Source organism: Leptodactylus fuscus, chromosome 4 (assembly GCF_031893055.1).
Source record: "Leptodactylus fuscus isolate aLepFus1 chromosome 4, aLepFus1.hap2, whole genome shotgun sequence".
Classification (NCBI taxonomy): domain Eukaryota; kingdom Metazoa; phylum Chordata; class Amphibia; order Anura; family Leptodactylidae; genus Leptodactylus; species Leptodactylus fuscus.
Window position 1 is genome coordinate 21,262,714 of NC_134268.1, and position 25,711 is coordinate 21,288,424.

The 25,711-nt window shown below is 42.8% G+C and overlaps 1 protein-coding gene across 3 annotated transcripts in view; it reads right to left on the reverse strand.

Annotated features, from left to right (window-relative positions):
* Window positions 1-25,711, reverse strand: part of COL14A1 (collagen type XIV alpha 1 chain) — a 129,553-nt gene that overhangs the window by 57,610 nt on the left and 46,232 nt on the right. For all 3 annotated transcript variants that reach the window (XM_075270138.1, XM_075270135.1, XM_075270137.1), the window contains 15 exons: window positions 23,903-24,067; window positions 22,342-22,503; window positions 20,690-20,841; window positions 20,389-20,518; window positions 20,086-20,231; window positions 19,598-19,727; window positions 18,686-18,825; window positions 15,478-15,604; window positions 14,891-15,030; window positions 11,929-12,061; window positions 10,224-10,271; window positions 9,370-9,509; window positions 8,695-8,824; window positions 7,091-7,213; window positions 1,488-1,637 (listed from right to left, as the gene is read on the reverse strand). In XM_075270138.1, the coding sequence (XP_075126239.1) occupies window positions 1,488-1,637; window positions 7,091-7,213; window positions 8,695-8,824; window positions 9,370-9,509; window positions 10,224-10,271; window positions 11,929-12,061; window positions 14,891-15,030; window positions 15,478-15,604; window positions 18,686-18,825; window positions 19,598-19,727; window positions 20,086-20,231; window positions 20,389-20,518; window positions 20,690-20,841; window positions 22,342-22,503; window positions 23,903-24,067 (2,016 nt within the window). The remainder of the gene's footprint in view (window positions 1-1,487; window positions 1,638-7,090; window positions 7,214-8,694; window positions 8,825-9,369; window positions 9,510-10,223; window positions 10,272-11,928; window positions 12,062-14,890; window positions 15,031-15,477; window positions 15,605-18,685; window positions 18,826-19,597; window positions 19,728-20,085; window positions 20,232-20,388; window positions 20,519-20,689; window positions 20,842-22,341; window positions 22,504-23,902; window positions 24,068-25,711) is intronic.

The following is a 25,711-nucleotide window of genomic DNA, read 5'->3' on the forward strand; positions in this document are numbered from 1 at the left end:
ATCATCCCACAGATGTTCAATGATATTCAGGTCTGGGGACTGGGATGGCCATTCCAGAACATTGTAATTGTTCCTCTGCATGAATGCCTGAGGATTTGGAGCGGTGTTTTGGATCATTGTCTTGCTGAAATATCCATCCCCGGCGTAACTTCAACTTCGTCACTGATTCTTGAACATTATTCTCAAGAATCTGCTGATACTGAGTGGAATCCATGCGACTCTCAACTTTAACAAGATTCCCGATGCCGGCATTGGCCACACAGCCCCAAAGCATGATGGAACCTCCACCAAATTTTACAGTGGGTAGCAAGTGTTTTTCTTGGAATGCTGTTTCTTTTTGGACGCCATGCATAATGCCTTTTTTTATAACCAAACAACTCAATTTTTGTTTCCAAAATGAAGCTGCCTTGTCCAAATGTGCTTTTTCATACCTCAGGCAACTCTATTTGTGGCGTACGTGCAGAAACGGCTTCTTTCTCATCACTCTCCCATACAGCTTCTATTTGTGCAAAGTGCGCTGTATAGTTGACCGATGCACAGTGACACCATCTGCAGCAAGATGATGCTGCAGCTCTTTGGAGGTGGTCTGTGGATTGTCCTTGACTGTTCTCACCATTCTTCTTCTCTGCCTTTCTGATATTTTTCTTGGCCTGCCACTTCTGAGCTTAACAAGAACTGTCCCTGTGGTCTTCCATTTCCTTACTATGTTCCTCACAGTGGAAACTGACAGGTTAAATCTCTGAGACAACTTTTTGTATCCTTCCCCTGAACAACTATGTTGAACAATCTTTGTTTTCAGATCATTTGAGAGTTGTTTTGAGTAGCCCATGATGCCACTCTTCAGAGGAGATTCAAATAGGAGAACAACTTGCAATTGGCCACCTTAAATACCTTTTCTTATGATTGGATACATCTGGTTATGAAGGTCAAAGCTCACTGAGGTTACAAAACCAATTTTGTGCTTCAGTAAGTCAGTAAAAAGTAGTTAGGGGAATTCAAATCAATAAAATGATAAGGGTGCCCATACTTTCGCACCGGTCAAATTTTGGTTTAATGCATATTGCGCATTTTCTGTTAGTACAATAAACCTCATTTCAATCCTGAAATATTACTGTGTCCATCAGTTATTAGATATATCAAACTGAAATGGCTGTTGCAAACACCAAAATATTTAGAACAAAAAATGATTAAGATTAATAGGGGTACCCAAACTTTTTCATAGGACTGTATAAAGAAACTAGTCGTATTAGTAATGGATAGGGGAGGGGGCAGACTTCTTATTGCCTCAGAAACAAATGGAAAATGTGCTGCAGCCATAATGAAGACTTATACAGTGATAGATCACGGAGATACCCACATAGAGGAGTTAGGTTAGAGTCTCTGCTCCCTTCAATTGTCTGTACATGGACATGAAGTTCAATGACAACTTCAGCTCTGCTACATCTATGGCTTATTGGTCATGTAATGTAGAAAATAAAGGATCTTACATGTCTTGCCCAGTCCCGTTAGGGGGTCGCTGAATCCTGTAGCGTACGATGCCAGGACCTTTAAGTTGTATTCGGTTCCGCTCAGAAGGTTGAGAATGAGCATGGTGTTCACATCATCTCCAACGAAGGTCTCCAGAGCCGGGCCAACTCCTAAAACACATCCAAAGCCCCAAATCACCGTACGCCCGGGCCAATGTATACCATAGGCTTGGATAACTTATACCTATATCCTAATTTTAGAAACTGTCCACAAGCCCGGCACGTCCAAGCACAACACACCCCATTCATACGGCCGCCGATTCCCAGCACACGGATATGTAACACTTGGAAATTTCAGATCTGCAAATATTTTTACACTGTAAAACTCAGAGGCGAAATAAAAATTTTCCTAAATAGATCTCGGCCAAAGTACACACAAAGTAATCGTGCCCTGTGCTCCGATCCTATGAAGTTCGAGGGACGGATGGGAAATTTTAAGACGTTTGTTGTAATGAACCAAATTTTAAAGGTTTTATGTCCAGTATTTATTATGTGAGGTTTTAATATTTCATGAGCCGCCCACGTAGGAAAAACGCATGAAAACTTTATATGTGAAGGTGAAGACCAAAGGATAAGGTGTCATGTTAAGGAGTGAGGTTTATTGAAACAAGGGTCCTGATTGAAAACAGCGCCACAACTGTCTACAGGTTGTGCATGGTATTGCAGCTCAGCCCAGTTCACTTTAATGGCACTTAGATGTTATACTAGTCACAACCTGTGAACAGGTGTTGTGTATTATGGGGTTCTGCAGCAGCTGAGGTGTGTATTATGAGGTTCTGCAGCAGCTGAGGTGTGTATTATGGGGTTCTGCAGCAGCTGAGGTGTGTATTATGAGGTTCTGCAGCAGCTGAGATGTGTATTATGATGTTCTGCAGCAGCTGAGGTGTGTATTATGATGTTCTGCAGCTGCTGAGGTGTGTATTATGAAGTTCTGCAGCAGCTTAGGTCAGTATTATGCTGTTCTGCAGCAGCTGAGGTATGTATTATGATGTTCTGCAGCAGCTAAGGTGTGTACTATGATGTTCTGCAGCATATGAGGTGTGTATTATGATGTTCTGCAGCAGCTGAGGTATGTATTATGAAGTTCTGCAGCAGCTTAGGTCAGTATTATGCTGTTCTGCAGCAGCTGAAATGTGTATTATGATGTTCTGCAGCAGCTGAGGTGTGTATTATGAGGTTCTGCAGCAGCTGAGGTGTGTATTATGATGTTCTGCAGCAGCTGAGGTGTGTATTATGAGGTTCTGCAGCAGCTGAGGTGTGTATTATGGGGTTCTGCAGCAGCTGAGGTGTGTATTATGAGGTTCTGCAGCAGCTGAGGTGTGTATTATGGGGTTCTGCAGCAGCTGAGGTGTGTATTATGAGGTTCTGCAGCAGCTGAGATGTGTATTATGATGTTCTGCAGCAGCTGAGGTGTGTATTATGATGTTCTGCAGCTGCTGAGGTGTGTATTATGATGTTCTGCAGCAGCTGAGGTGTATTATGATATTCTGCAGCAGCTGAGGTGTGTACTATGAGGTTCTGCAGCAGCTGAGGTATGTATTATGATGTTCTGCAGCAGCTGAGATGTGTATTTTGATGTTCTGCAGCGGCTGAGGTGTGTATTATGATGTTCTGCAGCAGCTGAGGTGTGTATTATGATGTTCTGCAGCAGCTGAGGTATGTACTATGATGTTCTGCAGCAGCTGAGGTGTGTATTATGATGTTCTGCAGCAGCTGAGGTGTGTATTATGAAGTTCTGCAGCAGCTTAGGTCAGTATTATGCTGTTCTGCAGCAGCTGAGGTATGTATTATGATGTTCTGCAGCATATGAGGTGTGTATTATGATGTTCTGCAGCAGCTGAGGTGTGTATTATGAAGTTCTGCAGCAGCTTAGGTCAGTATTATGCTGTTCTGCAGCAGCTGAAATGTGTATTATGATGTTCTGCAGCAGCTGAGGTGTGTATTATGAGGTTCTGCAGCAGCTGAGGTGTGTATTATGATGTTCTGCAGCAGCTGAGGTGTGTATTATGAGGTTCTGCAGCAGCTGAGGTGTGTATTATGGGGTTCTGCAGCAGCTGAGGTGTGTATTATGAGGTTCTGCAGCAGCTGAGATGTGTATTATGATGTTCTGCAGCAGCTGAGGTGTGTATTATAATGTTCTGCAGCAGCTGAGGTGTGTATTATGAGGTTCTGCAGCAGCTGAGGTGTGTATTATGATGTTCTGCAGCAGCTGAGGTGTGTATTATGAGGTTCTGCAGCAGCTGAGGTGTGTATTATGGGGTTCTGCAGCAGCTGAGGTGTGTATTATGAGGTTCTGCAGCAGCTGAGATGTGTATTATGATGTTCTGCAGCAGCTGAGGTGTGTATTATGATGTTCTGCAGCTGCTGAGGTGTGTATTATGATGTTCTGCAGCAGCTGAGGTGTATTATGATATTCTGCAGCAGCTGAGGTGTGTACTATGAGGTTCTGCAGCAGCTGAGGTATGTATTATGATGTTCTGCAGCAGCTGAGATGTGTATTTTGATGTTCTGCAGCGGCTGAGGTGTGTATTATGATGTTCTGCAGCAGCTGAGGTGTGTATTATGATGTTCTGCAGCAGCTGAGGTATGTACTATGATGTTCTGCAGCAGCTGAGGTGTGTATTATGATGTTCTGCAGCAGCTGAGGTGTGTATTATGAAGTTCTGCAGCAGCTTAGGTCAGTATTATGCTGTTCTGCAGCAGCTGAAATGTGTATTATGATGTTCTGCAGCAGCTGAGGTGTGTATCATGAGGTTCTGCAGCATCTGAGGTATGTATTATGATGTTCTGCAGCAGCTAAGGTGTGTACTATGATGTTCTGCAGCAGCTGAGGTGTGTATTACGATGATCTGCAGCAGCTGAGGTGTGTATTATGATGTCACTTGTGTCCCCATCTTAAAGACAGAATGTATTAGACTGGTGTTTTATAAAGCTGTGCTATTCTGAATTGCACCTGAGTAAGATGGGCCTAATATATTATGAGACCCACCACAGGCCTTTCAATGTATTTGCAGATTTTCACAGTCCAGGATCCAGAAAAACAAATCTATGCCAGCTATGAGCCAATGTAGATGGGCACCACTCCAAGCTCTGGTGTCAAATATAGCAAACCCCCCACCTGGTTATGGGTTGTGTCTAGTATTGCAGCTATAGCAAATTTTGCGTTTTGCAATACAACCCCTGGACAGGTGAGGCGCTGTTGTTGGAAGAAAAAGCCATGTACAGTTTGGAAACTATTGGGATTGATTTTAACTATGTTTATTACTATTACTATTATTATTACTATTATTATTATTACTATTATTACTACTATTATTATTACTATTACTATTCTTATTATTATTATTATTACTACTACTACTATTATTACTACTATTACTATTATTATTACTATTATTATTATTACTATTATTACTACTATTATTATTACTATTACTATTCTTATTATTATTATTATTATTATTACTACTACTACTATTATTACTACTATTACTATTATTATTATTATTATTTTAATTTTGGCTAGAAGACCCTAATTTACATCAACAGTAAAAGGGCTTCTATCTTTGGAATGGCTGAACGGATTTGGGTAAACAAAACACCAAATTACTCAGGATGACCATGACGATCAGATGATGGATGTCTTTTATCTTTTCAGATCTTCTTTAAAAGGCGGACGACCCTCTGTTCAGGATTATCAGGACTTGTTTATAACATAGACAGCCCAGGGGCAGACATATCATTGGTGCCACCTGAGCTGTTGCTTAGGGGTCCAGGATTTGAGGGGGCCGTCTGCACCCCCAAAGCAGCTTCCCACTGTCTTAGACTGCAGACTGATGTCTAAGCTATGCAATTTTAGGGCTCACAATGATTAATATATTGTTAGCGAGTTGGGTTGAGCCTATCTCGACTTTTCAGGATCGATTTTAAAATCCAATTTCCGATCATTTTTCATTCAAACTCGATCTCGATCCCAATTCCGATCCCAATTCCGTTCCCAATGCAAGTCAATAAAATTTTTTTATTAATCGGAGATCGAATTTTAAAAGCAATCCTATTCACTATACAGCATGGAATCTAATAATTCAACGCTTTAATTGTTAGAATCCACGCTGTGTAGTGAATAATTTTTTTTAATCCTCTGGCTACTTAGTCCCCCCTGGTGTCCACTTACCTGCAGAGATGGTTGCTCCAGTGCCCGGTGTTCTTCTTTGCCTCGCTGCCGCTCCACGCTGCTCTTTTCGCCTCGCTGCCCCCTGCCTCCCAGATTAGGAGAGTGTGGGCGGGTACTGGGAGGGGAGATGTCACGTCACGGGCACTGGAGCAGCCATCTCTGCAGGTAAGTAGCTACTAGAGATGTTAGTTTAGTCTCCCATTAGAATGAATGGACGTAGCCGGCGCGCAGGGGGTTAAGGCTGTGTGCCGGCTGCTTCCATTCATTCCTAAGGAACCGCAGCGGAGCCTTCACACTGAGTATACACTCCACTCAGAATGAGCGGAGTGTATACTCAGTGTGAAGGCTAAGCAAAGCATTGTGGGAAATAGTACCGATCTCGATCCCACCTAAAAAGATCGTGATCGTGAAATTTTCTTGATCGCCAATCGGAATCCAATCTTTTCTGAACACGATCGCTCAACCCTAGGGTTGAGCGATCGGGATGAGAAAATTTCACGATCGGGATCGGCTGGAAAATTATCGGAAATTGGATTTTAAAGTCGATCCTGAAATCTCAAGATTGTCTCAACCCTATTAGCGAGACATAAAATATGTGATAAGATATGTAATAAAAGGGACCCATATACTGCTACTGCACAGGGGCCCACGAATTTCTATGTCTGCAACTGAGCCAACCCATTGATTTATATTGACAACATGCAATGATTAATCTCTCCTGTGGTGGTGCTGCAGGGATACTACTCACGCATAGATAATCTCTGTTCGCCTAAGATCGCAGCAAGAGGACACTCTACGATCTGCATACTGGCAAGTAGGGATTATGGAAGTGGAGACCCCCTTTAAAGCTAGTGAGATGTATACAGGGCACGGGTTACTGACAATGTAGCTCCGGTTCTGTCAGTCTCCTTGTATCGCTCGGTGCCATCTGGAAGCATTAAAATACTTGCGGCGAGCCGCCTATTTGACCGTGTCTTAGAAGAACGTCCCGGAGCTGTCCAAACTCCTTCACAGTTGAACGAAAGTAAATTTCCTGGTAGAATAAACTTGGACGTGAAATTTTAGGATCTGATATTTGGCTTCAGGTCTGGGGATCTGTTACAGAAGCCTGAGATGGCAGCGCTTTACACGGCCTTGCTTCATTCCCAGCGGTACGTCTCTGTTCACGGAATATTAATCCCATTTTGGGGGTAAATCCTTCCTTTTCAGGATCTTACACTTTCATGTTATATAACTGACGAGAAGAATGTGGCTGCCTGTCCAGGAAAACATTGCAATGCGATGGAGTCACGGCACGACTGTCGCTTTACAGCGGTCCCATCCAGGGGAATAAATTCAACATTCGCTCCTGGACGCTTCACTGGTAGGAGAGTCAGAGGGAAAATCTTACCGCTCGTGGGCCTGTATATAATCCTGTAACCCAATGTGGGGGAGGGGGGAGGGTCCCAGGTAATCCGAAGCTTATTGTACCATTCTTCAGAAACACGCAGATTCCGGGGCGCAGATAGCGGCACTGCAGAGACCAAGCATGGATCACTATTAGTACCCCATAGACAACTGGACAGCCTGGGTCACATATACATTGCTTCGCTAGTCCTAGACGGACCCTGAGTTCTATTTCATTCATATTGAAAACTGCAGTCAAAATTCTGCTAATTATTGCCTGGATCTGTCAACACTTTGTTGACAGATCCGCCTCTAACCATTTAAAGAGATATACCCATCTTATAAAGTATCTTATGGCATCTCATCTCTTGGACCCCAATGATCTTAAAAGGGATACACTTTAGGATTAGCATTGTATTCCGTACTGTATATCCTCTGCATAGCCGGATGGCAAGAGAAAGAAAATCTTAGAAGGGGCCACAGCGTTACATAATCACAAAGTAATGGCCTATACCATTACTTTATAAAATGGGAATAACCTTTTAAAGAGAACCTTTCACCACTTCCAAAAAGTCCAGCTCTTTACACCAATGAATAGCTGCTGCTCCACTGATTCCAGCACAGTTGGAATGTTTTCTCTGCTGTTAGTTTTGGTGCCTGATATGTTATATAGACTCTGTACTGCCAGGGGATGGTGTCAGGCAGGAGCACACAAGGGGTGTGATTCTGAACTCCGATACTGGCCGCCTCTGATTGGAGCTCTGAATCACGCCCCCTGTCTGACACCGCCCAACTGACATTACAGAGCTTAAATAGCACATCAGGCACCAAAACTAACTGCGTTTGTTGCTCAAGAACAGTGGGGGAGAGAAAAAAACTTCAACTGTGCTGGAATCAGTGGAGCGGTGTCTATTAATATATGCTAAGAACATGAAATGGTGGTGGTGGTGAAAGGTCCTCTTTAATGGGGTTGTACCGAGTAGAATAAGGGATAACTTCATGATCAGTTTGGGTCCGATACTGGATCTCCCGATAAGAGGGATCCAGTGCTCCTATCATGATAAAGCAATAGGCCAAGATCTTCTCTCTGAGTACAAAGCTCCATCTTCTGTGTTCCCATAGAGAAGGAATTGAGTGGCAGGACGCATGCGCAGGGCACAAGAACTGAACACTGGTTCTCGGACCCCATCATGAAGTTATCCTTATCCTATCAATTAATGCTTTTCTCCCAATGACTCAGCGCCGCACCTCCCATGAGGCGACCTGAAGCAACCGCTTCAGGCGGCGCTATGCCAGGGCCCCAGGGAGGGCGGCATTTTTACTTACCTAAGCCAGTCCAGGACAAGCTGTCCTGGACTGGCTTAGCACCGAGCAGTGGATTGGGCAGGTCCTCTCCCTGCCTGCTCTCTGCCTGCGAACGCCACTAAGCCCTGCCCTTCACTTCGCCCCGCCCCCTTCACTCCGCCACGCCCCCTCCGCTCCACCCCCTCCTCCCGAGGGGGGCGCTTTCTGTCGTCTGCCTGGGGCGGCAAAAAGGGCAGGTTCACCCCTGCAATGACTTGATAATGACTTAAGACATTAGATATAAGTCTAAATACTAATACGTACATGTTCTCCCAGATGCTGACACTGCATTTCCTTCTCCGTTGAAATACACCGGGGTCACCGTGACTTTATATTCCGTGTCGGACAGTAAGGATTGTAGCACAACTTCACTTTCCCTTCCAGATACAACTTTCTGAGGAAGGCAAGCAAGATAATGTTATACATACAGGAGATGCCAAGATACATTCTGTATCATAAAGTTACCGGGTTAGTTGGCCATAGCTGGGAGGATTACATGGGTCACATATTTTTCACTACCAGGTCCCTGGTTATATTTAGGGACTCTCCATTGGTCGTTATAACCAATTCCTTAAGAATGAAGTCCCCATGGATCCGCTAATCTGGCTGTAGTGGCCACTAGAGGGCAAATGTAGTATTACAATAAGTCCATTAAAGTGGTTGTCTGGCCTAATGTTTTATTCTTCCTAGGGATAGGCCATAAATATCTGATTGGTAGGGGACCAACACCCAGACCGATCAGCAGTATGGGTCCACTGCAGGCACCCGCCCAGAAGCAGAAAGCTCCATACAGAACTTTTTCTCTCCGCCGAGTTATGGCGTTCTCAGTGGTTGAGTCTCCAATGAAGATGGGAACTTAACCTTAGGCAACAAGCTGACATTTTTGCCCTTGCCCATATCCCAAAACTACAAATTTACACATTGAATTGTATCTCTTACCACTTCTTCCCGATCTCCATAGGCAGTAACGTAGGACACCAGATACTGGCGAATGTTGGCATCAGTAAATAGCCATGAAACACGTAGGCTGGAGGTGGTCTCATCATCTATTAAGAGGTTTCTGATACCTAAGCGGATCACTGTAATGACAAGAATGTATATATATATATATATATATATATATATATATATATATATATATATATATATTGCATCCAAAATATTGTATTGCTGTCTGTCAGGACAATAGTAGCTTATATTAAAGCTCCACCTATGACTAAAAGGGACATTTCCTCCTCTCCACCTCTTTGCATCCATCAACAAGTCCCGCCTCACTAATTCTGGCACCGTTAGAATTTTCTCTCTAGCTCTCCCCCTTCCTGAGGAATCAGCGCTGTTAGTTTAACCACCCTAATATGTTAATTAGGCTCAGATGGGCAAAACTAGATGGTCTGGGACTGCCCACCTGACAGCAGAGAGACTAACATATTGGGTGCTGAAATGATCAGCACTGATTACTCAGGAATGGTGGGAACTAAAGAAAAATTTCCAAATGTGCCAGAATCAGTGGAGCGTTACCTATTGAAGGATGCAAAGCGATGAGGTTGGTAGAAGGGGTGAAAGGTCCTCTTTAAGAAATGTTATATAATTAACAATGGTCGCAACCCGCCCTGTACTGAAACACTGTAACAAACTACCAAACTACTCGGCCAGGGTCATACATATGGCTTTATCTACTGTATATCGTGGGATCAAAACAGTCAAAATCTGCGACTTCCTTTCCCAAAAGACTTGACATGAGCTTGTAACAATGACAGTAATAATCATCAAATCCATAAAGCCCCGTCCGTTACCTGCTGTCGTAGGTCTGGCGGTCGTAGGGACAGTCGTAGTTCTTGTCACTGAAAGTATAGGGAGAGGTAATGTGTATGGAAACATAATGGATAGATTAACGAGTATATAAAAATAATATCACCACCGCCATGACCTAAAATGACATGCTATTAAAGCACTATTATGTCCTCACTGTATGACGTTACATGGCTCTATTATGTGACCTATGTGTGATACTGTAATAGGTATAGTGTGATACTATATGGCACTATTATGTCCTCACTATATGACGTTACATGGCCTATTATGTGACCTATGTGTGATACTGTAATAGGTATAGTGTGATACTATATGGCACTATTATGTCCTCACTATATGACGTTACATGGCCCTATTATGTGACCTATGTGTGATACTGTAATAGGTATAGTGTGGTACTATATGGCACTATTATGTCCTCACTGTATGACGTTACATGGCCCTATTATGTGACCTATGTGGGATACTGTAATAGGTATAGTGTGATACTATATGGCACTATTATGTCCTCACTGTATGACGTTACATGGCTCTATTATGGGACCTATGTGTGATACTGTAATAGGTATAGTGTGGTACTATATGGCACTATTATGTCCTCGCTGTATGACGTTACATGGCTCTATTATGTGACCTATGTGTGATACTGTAATAGGTATAGTGTGATACTATATGGCACTATTATGTCCTCACTGTATGACGTTACATGGCCCTATTATGTGACCTATGTGTGATACTGTAATAGGTATAGTGTGATACTATATGGCACTATTATGTCCTCACTATATGACGTTACATGGCCCTATTATGTGACCTATGTGTGATACTGTAATAGGTATAGTGTGGTACTATATGGCACTATTATGTCCTCACTGTATGACGTTACATGGCCCTATTATGTGACCTATGTGGGATACTGTAATAGGTATAGTGTGATACTATATGGCACTATTATGTCCTCACTGTATGACGTTACATGGCTCTATTATGGGACCTATGTGTGATACTGTAATAGGTATAGTGTGGTACTATATGGCACTATTATGTCCTCGCTGTATGACGTTACATGGCTCTATTATGTGACCTATGTGTGATACTGTAATAGGTATAGTGTGGTACTATATGGCACTATTATGTCCTCGCTGTATAACCACACAATAGGTATAGCACTATTATTATGGTACTATATGGCACTATTATGGCCTCACTGTATGACATTATATGGTTCTATTATGGGACCTATGTGTGATACTGTAATAAGTATAGCGTGGTACTATATGGCACTATTATGTCCTCGCTGTATGACATTATAAGTCTGTTATGTGAGCAATGTTTGAGTCTGCTATTAAAGGATTTCTCCAGTCTTACATCACTATCCGTAGGTTAAGCCAGTAATATCAGATTGGTAGGGGTCCCACTGATCAACTGACTAAAGTTGATCCTTGGGATCAGTCCCATTCAATAAATTGGAGGGAGCTGCAGTACCAGGCATGACCACTACTAAAAGTATGGCGCTGTGCCTGGTAAACCCTAAAGAGGATGGTAGCTGCCCTTGAAATCTGCTGGGGAGGGAGATCAATATTCAGACACCCACCAATCTGATGGGCCCTGCTCTTACATCTATTACTTTCCTGACTTCTACCCTCTATATACTTATTTATCATATATAGGAAAGAGATGCCTTACAAGTTGTAGCCAAAGCCGACAAGGAATCGCTTTCCGTTTCATCAGCAAATATGGCGGACAGGGAAACTTCGTATTCTGTGCTGTGAGTTAGACCATCCATAAGATAGTTGGTCACATCTCCCTTTACAAGAGCCTATAAAAAAGAGAAATAACTTAAAATGTTGGTTCAAAATCTCAAAAATGTTCAGATTTTGATTCTCGAACACAAAAAACTACAAAACAATAAAAATAATATCTCAAGCTTAAAGCAAACAGCAACATGGCAGCCTGCGAGTCGTTCTACAAGCTCCAAGAGACTGCACGATTCTGGCAGAAATACAACAGGTAGCACTCCGCACTTTATTGATCGATAAGTAGTAACATTGGATCGGGAGAAGAAGAACGAGACAAAATACAAGATTCCTGGGACATACAAACATTTATGTATACAGTACACTTAAAGGTAGACTGTCCCAGATCCCAGCATATCACCCCAGCCCCACAGATAGATTATGTATAAATAGGTTATGGTCAGCTGACCCAAATAGTGATTTTTCTCTGTGAATCGCTGCTTCCGTTACTGGCATGTCAACATTTTGGTCCATATGCAAATGAGCTCCTTCGAGCAACGTGAGCATTGCCATTGCTCCACAGAGCATATTTGCATATTGATAAAAATAGTGACATTTCAACAACTGAGACAGCACTTCACAGGGAAAACACTAGGCCAGATGAACCTAACCTATCTATCTGCAGGACTGGGGTGATATGCTGGTCTGGTGACACTAACCTATCTATCTGCAGGGCTGGGGTGATATGCTGGTTCTGGTGACAGTAACCTACCTATCTGCAGGGCTGGGGTTATATGCTGGTTCTGGTGACACTAACCTATCTATCTGCAGTGTTGGCGTGAAATGCGGGTTCTGGTGACACTAACCTATCTATCTGCAGGGCTGGGGTTATATGCTGGTTCTGGTGACACTAACCTATCTATCTGCAGTGTTGGCGTGAAATGCGGGTTCTGGTGACAGTAACCTATCTATCTGCAGGACTGGGGTTATATGCTGGTTCTGGTGACACTAACCTATCTAGCTGCAGTGTTGGCGTGAAATGCGGGTTCTGGTGACACTAACCTATCTATCTGCAGGGCTGGGATGATATGCTGGTTCTGGTGACACTAACCTATCTATCTGCAGGGCTGGGATGATATGCTGGGTCTGGTGACACTAACCTATCCATCTGCAGGGCTGGGGTGATATGCTGGGTCTGGTGACACTAACCTATCTATCTGCAGGGCTGGGGTGATATGCTGGGTCTGGTGACAGTAACCTATCTATCTGCAGGGCTGGGGTGATATGCTGGGTCTGGTGACAGTAACCTATCTATCTGCAGGGCTGGGGTGATATGCTGGGTCTGGTGACACTAACCTATCTATCTGCAGGACTGGGGTGATATACTGGGTCTGGTGACACTAACCTATCCATCTGCAGGGCTGGGATGATATGCTGGTTCTAGTGACAATAACCAATCTATCTGCAGGGCTGGGGTGATATGCTGGGTCTGGTGACACTAACCTATCTATCTGCAGGGCTGGGGTGATATGCTGGTTCTGGTGACAGTAACCTATCTATCTGCAGGGCTGGGGTGATATGCTGGGTCTGGTGACAGTAACCTATCTATCTGCAGGGCTGGGGTGATATGCTGGTTCTGGTGACACTAACCTATCTATCTGCAGGGCTGGGGTGATATGCTGGTTCTAGTGACACTAACCTATCTATCTGCAGGGCTGGGGTGATATGCTGGTTCTGGTGACACTAACCTATCTATCTGCAGGGCTGGGGTGATATGCTGGTTCTGGTGACACTAACCTATCTATCTGCGGGGCTGGTTAATATGCTGGGTCTGGTGATACTAACCTATCTATCTGCAGGGCTGGGGTGATATGCTGGGCCTGGTGACACTAACCTATCTATCTGCAGGGCTGGGGTGATATGCTGGGCCTGGTGACAGTAACCTATCCATCTGCAGGGCTGGGGTGATATGCTGGGTCTGGTGATACTAACCTATCTATCTGCAGGGCTGGGGTGATATGCTGGGGTCTGGTGACACTAACCTATCTATCTGCAGGGCTGGGGTGATATGCTGGGGTCTGGTGACACTAACCTATCTATCTGCAGGGCTGGGGTGATATACTGGTTCTGGTGACAGTAACCTATCTATCTGCAGGGCTGGGGTGATATACTGGTTCTGGTGACAGTAACCTATCTATCTGCAGGGCTGGGGTGATATGCTGGTTCTGGTGACAGTAACTTATCTATCTGCAGGGCTGGGGTGATATGCTGGGTCTGGTGACAGTAACCTATTTATCTGCAGGACTGGGGTGATATGCTGGGTCTGGTGACAGTAACCTATCTATCTGCAGGACTGGGGTGATATGCTGGGTCTGGTGACAGTAACCTATCTATCTGCAGGGCTGGGGTGATATGCTGGGTCTGGTGACACTAACCTATTTATCTGCAGGACTGGGGTGATATGCTGGGTCTGGTGACAGTAACCTATTTATCTGCAGGACTGGGGTGATATGCTGGGCCTGGTGACAGTAACCTATCCATCTGCAGGACTGGGGTGATATGCTGGGTCTGGTGACACTAACCTATCTATCTGCAGGGCTGGGGTGATATGCTGGGTCTGGTGACAGTAACCTATCTATCTGCAGGGCTGGGGTGATATGCTGGGTCTGGTGACACTAACCTATTTATCTGCAGGACTGGGGTGATATGCTGGGTCTGGTGACAGTAACCTATTTATCTGCAGGACTGGGGTGATATGCTGGGCCTGGTGACAGTAACCTATCTATCTGCAGGGCTGGGGTGATATGCTGGGCCTGGTGACAGTAACCTATCCATCTGCAGGGCTGGGGTGATATGCTGGGATTCGGTGATAGATTCTCTTTAACATCAAATAAGAAAATTAGAAAATTTACCTCCTGAACGTTTCCACCGCTGCGGGGAATCCATCTCAATCTGTACATGGAAATATCTGGAGCAAAGCGGATCCAGTAAGCTCTGAAACTGTGTGTGGTTATATCTCTGACGTCCAGATTACGAGGATTGGGGACCGGTTCTGTGTGTGGAAATAAGATTTTTGTCATGGTCAGAAATATATATGGCGTTTTGTAATGTTATAATACAATACATGGGTAGAATATTAGAAAATGGAGTTCAGGATCCTCATCAGTTGTTGAGAGAGTCTTGTGACCTGGAGGACCAGTCCTGTCCTGAATTACACACACAAATCACTGATCTGAATGGACATTGTGTAATGCTAAGTTTCTCCTGTGGAGGCGCTGTAGGGAAACAGAACACTTACTGCCACATTTCTCCATTATACATTTCATATGGGAAAAAAATTACAACACGGGGAACACGATGGGGCAGATTCACACCATCCACTTTGAAAGGGAGGAGGTTCAAAATCAGCTGGTACCGTTAGAAACTGTAGGCACTGCCTATTTTGTACATACACCTGAAGAAGATCTGATATAGTCACCATTGACTCTACTAGACTTACTTGTAGTAAAAGTTCCAGTGAGTGGCTCAGATTGTCCTTCATCAAATACCGAGAAGATGGCAACCGTGTACTCGGTCAATGAGGTTAACTTCTTCAAGTCATAAGTTGCAACTTTCCCAACTTCCACCTGTCCAATACATGGAGTCACATGATGTATACCTTCGAGAGTCCACCTACTACCATTAATAGTCTACACATGGTCAATACCTGGTGTATTTAACCCAACATGATGGAAGGGCCCCCTGACAGCAGATTGGCCGGTTATGAGGGACTAGTAAAGGAAATACATAGAAAATGGAATATCAGAAGAACAATGGTTAGTAGGACACTCAAAGGTTAGACAGGCGTAAAAGTAACACTAAGACATAAAGGAAAAAGTAATAACATGCAGTCAAAAATTGTAGACTTAACCAAGGGAACCAATGGCACTTAACCAAGGGAACCAATGGGACTTGACCAAGGGAACCAATGGAACTTAACCAAGGGAACCAATGGAACTTAACCAAGGGAACCAATGGGACTTGACCAAGGGAACCAATGGGACTTGACCAAGGGAACCGATGGGCCTTGACCAAGGGAACCGATGGGACTTGTCCAAGGGAACCAATGGGACTTGACCAAGGGAACCAATGGAACTTAACCAAGGGAACCAATGGAACTTAACCAAGGGAACCAATGGGACTTGACCAAGGGAACCAATGGGACTTGACCAAGGGAACCGATGGGCCTTGACCAAGGGAACCGATGGGACTTGACCAAGGGAACCGATGGGACTTGTCCAAGGGAACCAATGGGACTTGACCAAGGAAACCGATGGGACTTGACGAAAGGAACCAATGGGCAGGCAGAGGTTTTCTTTGGAATTAAAGAAGCTTAGGGTGATGGATGTGGCTCCTATATTATAGCGGTCCATGCTTCTCAACCAATAATGTGAATTTTAGAAGATGGTTTAGTGAGAATTTTCACAATTTTAGTCACATAGTTAAAGGCAGTCTAATAGCAGAACCCAGAACATCAACTCAGCCCGCAAATACATAGTTTAGGGTCACCTGAATAAAACAATGTGAATCATTACCTCTGTAGGTGAGAGATCAATGTTTTTGTCAATTTGCAAATTAGCTCTTTGTAGCAATGAGGGTGTTTCTGCTTAGTCCTTAGGAGAAATGGCAAGGCTAATTTGCATATTGACAAAACTGTCAATAGTCCAGCAATTCACAAGGGGAAATCACCATTTGACTAAGGTGACAACTATCTATCTGCAGAGCTGGGGTGATATGCTGGTTCTGGTGACACTAACCTATCTATCTGCAGGGCTGGGGTGATATGCTGGTTCTGGTGACACTAACCTATCTATCTGCAGGGCTGGGGTGATATGCTGGTTCTGGTGACAGTAACCTACCTATCTGCAGGGCTGGGGTGATATGCTGGGTCTGGTGACAGTAACCTATCTATCTGCAGGGCTGGGGTGATATGCTGGTTCTGGTGACAGTAATCTATCTATCTGCAGGGCTGGGGTGATATGCTGGTTCTGGTGACAGTAACCTATCTATCTGCAGGGCTGGGGTGATATGGTGTGTCTGGTGACACTAACCTATCTATCTGCAGGGCTGGGGTGATATGCTGGGGTCTGGTGACACTAACCTATCTATCTGCAGGGCTGGGGTGATATGCTGGTTCTGGTGACAGTAACCTACCTATCTGCAGGGCTGGGGTGATATGCTGGGGTCTGGTGACACTAACCTATCTATCTGCAGGGCTGGGGTGATATGCTGGGGTCTGGTGACACTAACCTATCTATCTGCAGGGCTGGGGTGATATGCTGGGGTGTGGTGACACTAACCTATCTATCTGCAGGGCTGGGGTGATATGCTGGGTCTGGTGACAGTAACCTATATATCTGCAGGGCTGGGGTGATATGCTGGTTCTGGTGACAGTAACCTATCTATCTGCAGGGCTGGGGTGATATGGTGTGTCTGGTGACACTAACCTATCTATCTGCAGGGCTGGGGTGATATGCTGGGGTCTGGTGACACTAACCTATCTATCTGCAGGGCTGGGTGATATGCTGGGTCTAGTGACAGTAACCTATCTATCTGCAGGGCTGGGGTGATATGCTGGTTCTGGTGACAGTAACCTACCTATCTGCAGGGCTGGGGTGATATGCTGGGGTCTGGTGACACTAACCTATCTATCTGCAGGGCTGGGGTGATATGCTGGTTCTGGTGACACTAACCTATCTATCTGCAGGGCTGGGGTAATATGCTGGTTCTGGTGACACTAACCTATCTATCTGCAGGGCTGGGGTGATATGCTGGGTCTGGTGACACTAACCTATCTATCTGCCGGGCTGGGATGATATGCTGGGTCTGGTGACACTAACCTATCTATCTGCAGGGCTGGGGTGATATGCTGGGGTCTGGTGACACTAACCTATCTATCTGCAGGGCCGGGGTGATATGCTGGGTCTGGTGACACTAACCTATCTATCTGCAGGACTGGGGTGATATGCTGGGTCTGGTGACACTAACCTATCTATCTGCAGGGCTGGGGTAATATGCTGGTTCTGGTGACACTAACCTATCTATCTGCAGGGCTGGGGTGATATGCTGGTTCTGGTGACACTAACCTATCTATCTGCCGGACTGGGATGATATGCTGGGTCTGGTGACACTAACCTATCTATCTGCAGGGCCGGGGTGATATGCTGGGTCTGGTGACACTAACCTATCTATCTGCAGGGCCGGGGTGATATGCTGGGTCTGGTGACACTAACCTATCTATCTGCAGGACTGGGGTGATATGCTGGGTCTGGTGACACTAACCTATCTATCTGCAGGGCCGGGGTGATATGCTGGGTCTGGTGACAGACTCCCTTTGAAAGTGATCATTAGATCAATGACCAGTGCCACAGATAGTGACCCATCCTGCCCTCATCAAAAATTAAATGGATACACTGGGCCATGTGTTATTATAATGACAAATACTGATATGGAAAATGATTTTTGATTTTTTTTTTTTTTTGCGTTGAAAATAGTTAAATAAGTAAAATGTCAGACACAGCAGAGAGAATATGATATTGAACCAGGAAAAGAAGAAGAAAATAATTACGGGAGGAACATGCATGAGAATAGCTGGATAGGGATTAGTGACTGCTAGAATAAGGCAGAAGACCGGACACAAGTATATAGTATATATAGTAATGACTTACATCATTGATGTCACTGCCCCCGGTCTTCACATACATAATACGATATCCATTCACATTCTTATGTGAGTGGTCCCAGGAGACTGTGGCACTGCTGTGTTCAATATTAGAAAACCGGAGGTTTCTAGGTGGGGTTAAAGGTACTGCGGAAATATGAAACATGAAGCATCGGGATGAAACATTCATAGCTTTAAAGATGCTTTCTATCTATCTATCTATCTATCTATCTATCTATCTATCTATCTATCTCCTATCTATCTATCTATCTATCTATCTATCTATCTATTTATCTATCTACCCTGTTTCCCTGAAAATAAGACACCCCCCCCCCCCCCCTCACCTTCTGGATCGCATACAACCGGCAGTCATGCCGGCGCTCCGCTAAGGAAGCATCAGCATGACTGCCGATTTTTCCCCGCTCCAGCCGCTGCATAAGACATCCCCCGAAAATAAGAAAGGTCATATATTTTGTTAGATAATTAATTATAAGAAAGTGTCTTATTTTCGGGGAAACAGGGTATCTATCTATCTATCTATCTATCTATCTATCTATCTATCTATCTCCTATCTATCTATCTATCTATCTATCTCCTATCTATCATCTATCTATCTATCTATCTATCTATCTATCTATTATCTATCTATCTCCTATCTATCTATCTCCTATCTATCTATCTATCTATCTATCTATCTATCTATCTATCTATCTATCTATCATCTATCTATCTCCTATCTATCTATCTATCTATCTATCTCCTATCTATCTATCTATCTATCTATCTATCTATCCATCCATCTATTATCTATCTATCTATCTCCTATCTATCTATCTATCTATCTATCTATCTATCTATCTATCTATTTATCTATCTCCTATCTATCTATCTATCTATCTATCTAATATGACTTCCATACATGTGGTTTCTTGCCCGGTGAGTGGATCGCTGGCTTCTTCTCCAAACATGGCATAGACTGTGACTGTATATTCAGTACTAGGAGTCAATCCATCCAACTCCACATCTGTCACTGAACCACCGACCTTCATCTGGAATATGTAAAATTATCATTGTCACCATCAGCTTTGTCTACTCCGCATAGTTTACCTTAAATTAACCCAAAACTTTCTACTACTTGGCCATGTCTACTTTTACCAATGAGCCAAGAAACCTCTGGATCATTGGGTGGTGGGATCGTTGGCAGGGCTGGGACCAAGAGCAGGTGGATTAGATGACCACCTAGGATGCCGGGGGAAGGGATACATATAGGGGGTACAATTTCTGAATAGAATTTTCTTTTTGCCCAATTGAATTTCAGATGTAGGGGCACATTCTGATGGCCATGCATCTACACAATGGACATCAAGTCTACCTTATGAAATAGTCAGATGTACCATGACAAGTTACCTCTTTTTCATCTGCAACCAACCCCTCAGTGAGAGGAGCATAGAGGATCATATACCCAGTGGCACCTGCAACACCAACCCATTTTGCCCTCATACTTCGATGGGTGACATCGTACAGTTCAAGATCAGAGGCCATTGGTAACGCCACTGGAAAGGAATCACATAGAATAACATTACTTATTCAGACATACTAGAACAATGGCCCTGACATCTCTTCAAGTTCAGGCCTCAGAGATGCTCTCCAACCACAAAAACATCTCTAGTCAAGAGAACTAAAATGGAGTGTTCCTCACAAGCTACTCACATGTGGTTTCAGTACCACGCAGACCTTCCGTGGTGCTCCTTGAGTACACAGCAAACACAGCTATTTGATATTCTGTCAAGGACATCAAGTTCTTGAGCACGGTGGTGGAGACGCTGCCATCAACTATAACCTACAATGTCAACAGGACAAAAGTTCTTCAGTCCCAAAGAACCAAGCTTTGTAGGTGGTGCCAAAATCCATTGTAGATATCAGAGATGACCACACTGATGCATTATGGTGACCAGACCATGTCCATGTTGAGAAGCAGTGATAACCCAGTATCTTAGCGGCTAGTGCTTACCTCTTCTGGTTGTCCTCCCTTTGTAGGATAATACACCACACGGTATTTTTCAACATTTCCTGGCGCATGAGACCAAGTAACGCGGAAACTTCTTGCTGTTACTTCTGATGTGACTAACTCAGATGGAGATCCAACCTCCTCAACGATGTCCGCTGGAAACAGAGAATTTTCCTATCAGTCTCATTTACCATATTCTGAAATCGCGCAAGTTCAACCATTCATATCCATCATGTCTACTGAAGGTTGTTGCATCATGTCTATGGCCCAATATGTATTGGCTCCTTTAAATTTCCATCCTAAATGCAACTTAATGAGGTTGTGCACGAATTTTGGAAACCTCACCATTTGCTGTTGATTTGCCTTGGTGTATGTGAGTGACGTCACCGGTTCCTTTCCTGTGACCACTGACTGACCTCAGCGTTCATCTACGGCATTGGACTTCCACCGGCACAGGCACCATTGTGCACTAGACTACAAAGGAGTGCTGGGGACAGGTGAGTATATATATATATATTTTTTTTTTAATGTTTGCCCTTCCCCAGTCTCCTCCAGGGTTTCCAAAATTAGTGGACAACCCCTTTAAACAGTCTTAATTGAATGTTTTCTGCTATTTGGCTACTGTAGAGTCTGTGAAACTCCTTCTCATAGCTGGTTGCCCTGTTGAATCTGGCAGACATCTGACTGAGAATGGCCTCTGGCTGTGTCGGCTTAGGCCATATACATAAAAAGAGTGTGTTATAGGTGAAATTACATGCTCAGTTCTCTTCTTGGTCATTGCAGTAATAAGATCATTACAGTTGTCAACCACGGGTCAGATAGGTGAATATGGCATTTTTGACACATATTATTACAGTTCGCCTTAGATGACTGTTGACCAAACACTTGATCTCCTGACCCACACTGCACACTGGGGTCAGACATTCCCTTGAACTTAAGGAACCTGATCCTGGTCTACCTGAAACCTACTGTTGGATGACAATTTTGAGGTCCCCATAGACACTAGATGGTTGGCCAGTCCCACCATCTTTAGTCACCTTGTGTGGCTCTCTCTGGTCTCATTTCAGGTTGAACCTTGCTCGCTATAGAACAAATATATATGTATAAAAGTTGAGCTTTGCATAATTATAATCCAGGCTCGCTAGTTAGGGACTTTATTGCTAAAACGTAGCCCGGGGAGCAAATATAATTGAAATGTGATGAACAATAGCAAGGTATTAAAATCCAAGAGACTCGGGAGTCATCACCTTATGTCATGTTGATTTATTGTCATGGACGGATTTGTTGACTGCAGAGTCCAATATAAGAGATGACTATCCTTGTCACATTATATCCACCAATAAGCAGGTTATACAGAGCCAGCTGATGGCCCCGAGAGGTATAACATGCACATACAGACACTCGCTTGTCTTTCAACTCAAGAAACTTCTGAGCTCTTATTCCACATGATCATTCATGATCAGAGGAGTAACGTGAAGCTCCAGGGCCCAAAAACTAAACCTCTTACACAGTCTCCACCTACCATGTACCATCTACTGTATACCTCTGGTGACTTCTTCTGTGCTAGGAGGTTCCTCGGGAGGCTTCAGTGACCAGGATGTGACAGCTCCTTCTCTACCCCATAACTAACCAAACCTGAGGTTATCTTAGCTCACCTTTTATAGTAATGTCTATGTCCTCCACTCTCTCGCACACGGTTTTTGTGAGTGATTCGACAATGGAGTTCATGATGTTGAAGTCGGCCACATTGTACACGTGGTCACTGTGCGGCTCGGAGGCAATCTCCCTCAGTTCATTGGCGTCGGCGTTTTTCACACCTTTGGGATGAGAACAGATAGGACAATGAAAACCAAATAACATATTGTAGATCATCACTTGTAAAGTTCTACCCCTATCAATCTATTGGGGTTGAGCGATCGGGTTCGTAAAAGATCAGACCGCGATCGGCAATGGTGCAAATTTCACGATCGCGATCGGCTGGAAAATGATCAAAAATCGGATTTTGACATCTCAAGATTGGCTCAACCCTAAAAGTGACTCTTCCCGTAGAGAAGCATTGACTAGGGTTGGGAAAGATCGAATCCCGATCGGCGATCGAACAGATTTCACGATCGGGATCGGCTGGAAAATGATCGGAAATCAGATTGTAAAATTGATCCTGAAATCTCAAGATCGGCTCAACCCTACTATCTATCTAAAGGGAGTAAAGGCAGAAATTATAAGTTGCCCCACAGCGCCTCCCTAGGGAGAATAGGACATTACACAGAATCTATTTTTAACAACGGCTTGTCTGGGTGCGATACTCTTATCTAGGGTGCGATACTCTTTGAAACCACTCTCTGTTTTCAGAAATTCCAGTAAAGGATCCCCCTGTAATATAGTCTCATTCAGGGGTTGTGTAAGGCCGGTGATCTACCACAAGGAGACCCTCATTTTGCCTCTAGAGTCCGTCTTTTTACCCCCATTGAGTATTAACCACCAGTGAAGTAAAACAAATTTGTAATTTTCAGCATCTCATGGGAATCACACGTCAAAAGTGAAGCCCGAGGGGACAAATTTCTCACATGCCGTTCCAGAGCTTTCAAAAACTTTCCATAGCATATAATAGTTATAAATAGTGACAAAAAAGGTAACCGGACTCCATGATAGTTATGGTATAGATGGGTTCGGGGTAATTTTCTTGACATGTGTGAATATGTACATAACATTGAGCAATAGATACTACTGGTTTCTCAGATTCACTCTCCACCCCCTGTCAATCTAGACTTGTATATGCCCTTATTATTTCCAACCTATTTCCCGACTTCCCTTTTGTATCCTCTGCTCAGTTATTTCACCTCTCCCTTTACTCCTCTTCAAGATGTCTCCCCTGCTTTGGCCATAACTTGTCATCTAAATTTTTCCTTCCATCCAAATAATCAAAGATAACCTAAAAATCAAATCATTTAGTCTACAACCTACAATAACCCTACTGCAACTATACAGAAACCATACAAGTAATTATCTTTTCCCCTGTTCCTCAGGGGCGGGGCTCTTTCTCCTCAGTATCAGTCTGTAACTCGGTAAACTTTCACTTTTGGACTACGATTTATGGTTTTCAACCCTCTGAGACTCAAATATACAATGCCCTAGAATATATATAATGGTATTATAAATAATAGTAAACCCAAATTACAACTTCTTTACACCTGACCTGAGAAATTCCTCAGCTCTTACCAATAGCGAATAGTTCGATTCCTGCATCTTTCAGGCTTTTGGCAGGTGGAATAACATCGTCTTGAGATTTTCCATCAGTAATTAATATACCAATCTTTGGTAGGTCCTGTCTTGCCCCTGCTTCCGGCTTAAAGCTATTTTCCAGGATGTATGTTAAGGCCAGACCTAGGAAAGCAATGGAACAGTGACGATACACAAAATTATAGGATTATAGTAGTTACAGTATATTTCTGTAAATAAGTGGCAGTATTATAGTAGTTATATTCTTGCATATAGGAGTAGTATTATAGTAGTTATATTCTTGTACATAGGAGTAGTATTATAGTAGTTATATTCTTGTATATAGGAGTAGTATTATAGTAGTTATATTCTTGTACATAGGAGTAGTATTATAGTAGTTATATTCTTGTATATAGGAGTAGTATTATAGTAGTTATATTCTTGTATATAGGAGCAGTATTATAGTAGTTATATTCTTGTACATAGGAGTAGTATTATAGTAGTTATATTCTTGTATATAGGAGTAGTATTATAGTAGTTATATTCTTGTACATAGGAGTAGTATTATAGTAGTTATATTCTTGTACATAGGAGTAGTATTATAGTAATATTCTTGTACATAGGAGTAGTATTATAGTAATATTCTTGTACATAGGAGCAGTATTATAGTAGTTATATTCTTGTATATAGGAGTAGTATTATAGTAGTTATATTCTTGTACATAGGGGCAGTATTATAGTAGTTATATTCTTGTACATAGGGGGCAGTAGTATAGTAGTTATATTCTTGTACATAGGAGCAGTATTATAGTAGTTATATTCTTGTACATAGGAGCAGTATTATAGTAGTTATATTCTTGTACATAGGAGTAGTATTATAGTAGTTATATTCTTGTACATAGGAGCAGTATTATAGTAGTTATATTCTTGTACATAGGAGCAGTATTATAGTAGTTATATTCTTGTATATAGGAGTAGTATTATAGTAGTTATATTCTTGTACATAGGAGTAGTATTATAGTAGTTATATTCTTGTACATAGGAGTAGTATTATAGTAGTTATATTCTTGTACATAGGAGCAGTATTATAGTAGTTATATTCTTGTACATAGGGGCAGTATTATAGTAGTTATATTCTTGTACATAGGTGTAGTATTATAGTAGTTATATTCCTGTACATAGGAGCAGTATTATAGTAGTTATATTCTTGTACATAGGAGGTAGTATTATAGTAGTTATATTCTTGTACATAGGAGTAGTATTATAGTAGTTATATTCTTGTACATAGGAGTAGTATTATAGTAGTTATATTCTTGTACATAGGAGTAGTATTATAGTAGTTATATTCTTGTACATAGGAGCAGTATTATAGTAGTTATATTCTTGTACATAGGTGTAGTATTATAGTAGTTATATTCTTGTACATAGGAGCAGTGTTATAGTAGTTATATTCTTGTACATAGGTGTAGTATTATAGTAGTTATATTCCTGTACATAGGAGCAGTATTATAGTAGTTATATTCTTGTACATAGGAGGTAGTATTATAGTAGTTATATTCTTGTACATAGGAGTAGTATTATAGTAGTTATATTCTTGTACATAGGAGCAGTATTATAGTAGTTATATTCTTGTACATAGGAGCAGTATTATAGTATTTATGTTCCTGTACATACAGGGCAGTATTTTAATAGTTATATTCCTGAACATATGAACAATATATACTCTTGACCATAATAAAAGCTTTAGGTCAGATATTTTAGATCACTGATTCCTTACATTCCCATGCCAATAACCCAATACGCAAAATTA